General features: G+C 61.6%; 1 protein-coding gene across 1 annotated transcript in view; it reads right to left on the bottom strand.

Moving 5' to 3' along the window:
* The window catches only part of MUC2 (mucin 2, oligomeric mucus/gel-forming), a 27090-nt gene that overhangs the window by 13769 nt on the left and 11788 nt on the right, over positions 1–1533 (bottom strand). The window contains 2 exon segments of the mRNA XM_030885697.2: positions 12–965; positions 1291–1346. Of these exon segments, the coding sequence (XP_030741557.1) occupies positions 12–965; positions 1291–1346 (1010 nt within the window).

Below are 1533 nucleotides of genomic sequence, written 5' to 3'. Positions count from 1 at the left end.
GGTGGTGGTGCTGCTGCTGGGTGTTGGTCTCTCAGTGGTGGTGGGGGTGGTGGGGGTCTCTGTCGTGGAGGGAGTGGTGGGAGGTGAGGTGGGGGGAGCAGGGGTGGAAGCACACTCCTTGCAGCAGTAGACGTTCATCTCATAGTTGAGGCACATCGGCATGGGGATGACCCCTGGCTTCTGGTCTTCGTTCTTGCACACCAGCCCGGTGGAGACGTCGCACACCACTGATTGCCCCAGTTGCTCAAGCGGCCTGTCTGGAAACATGACGGCTCGGCAGGAGATGTTGGCTGTCCAGCCGGGCGCACAGAGGTTTCCGATCGCCTCAAAGTCCCCGCCACCTGGCCCGAACTGAGGTTTGCCTGTATCGATCCATCCTGTCCACTCACAGTCAGTACATGGAGTGGTGTGGGTGGAGGTCGATTCCGGGATGCGTGTGGTGGTCACGGGCACGGTGGGTCCCTTTGTGGTTGTCGTGGTCCCTGAAGTGGTGGACTCTGGGGTGGGGGAGGTTGTCGTGGTTGAAGTCGAGGGGGTGGTGGGAGTGGTTGTGGGACGGGTGGGGGTGGTTGACTGAGGAATCGCAGTTGATGAAGGGGTAGGAGTGGGCGTGGGCGTGGTGGGCGTGGTGGTGGTGGGCGTGGTGGTGGGCGTGGTGGTGGGCACTGTGGTCGTAGGACACACATCCATTGGCAGGCAGCAGTTGACCCGTATCTCGTAGTCATAGCAGAGTCCAAATGGCCCATTTTCAAACTGGTCTTCGTTTTTACAGATGAACCCAACGGAGACATCACACTGAGCCTTCTGGCCAAGCTGCTCCCAGCTGAGGTGGGGCTCTGTGGCCGACCTGCACTCGATGTCCTCAGGGGCACTGCAGACGCCGTCAAATGTTTCCTGGTCACCACCGTCACTGCCTGAGCTCGGGTGGTCCTCGTTGATCCAGTCCGACCAGAAGCAGCACACGGCTAAGGAAGAAAACCATCAATGGGAGGGCATCCTGGAAAAGGCCCCTGCCAAGCACGGAGCCTTTGTCCCAGCCCTGGCCCCACAGAGACCCAACTGTAGAGTCAAGCCAGAGGCTGACCATCCTGCCCCTGACTTTGCAGCTGGAAATGTGAGCCTCGGAGAGCCCAGGGGCTCCTCGGCTGCACCCGGCGTGTGATGGGCGGAGGTCTCACAGGTCCCAGGCCACAGCCCGCCTTCGCTATTTCCAAACCCTCAAGTCAAAGTGTGACTCACTAGAGGGTCCGCATCTCGGGGAGGAAAGTGTTTGCCTCCCATACAACCAACCACCCTGCCGCCCCACGCCAATCAGTGCCACGCCGTCCACCCCTGGGTGGGGCCAGCTGGACAGAGGCAGGAGAACAGCACCCCCCTGAGGCCATGTGCAGCTGGGTCCAGCCCCGCCCAGACCCCATCCGGGCCGAGGGAGCTTCTCCTCCTGGTTTGGTGAGGCTGGGGTCCCTGCCCGACTGTCCCTGGGCAGCGTCTTCCCCATGACTTACTCTGAGTGGTCGAAGGAGAAGCTGCAGC

Source organism: Echinops telfairi, unplaced genomic scaffold, assembly GCF_000313985.2.
Source record: "Echinops telfairi isolate 266 unplaced genomic scaffold, ASM31398v2 ScPeMD7_37;HRSCAF=141, whole genome shotgun sequence".
Taxonomy (NCBI): Eukaryota; Metazoa; Chordata; class Mammalia; order Afrosoricida; family Tenrecidae; genus Echinops; species Echinops telfairi.
The sequence above is the reverse complement of the archived record's forward strand: the minus strand, read 5'-3'. Positions and strand labels throughout refer to the sequence as shown.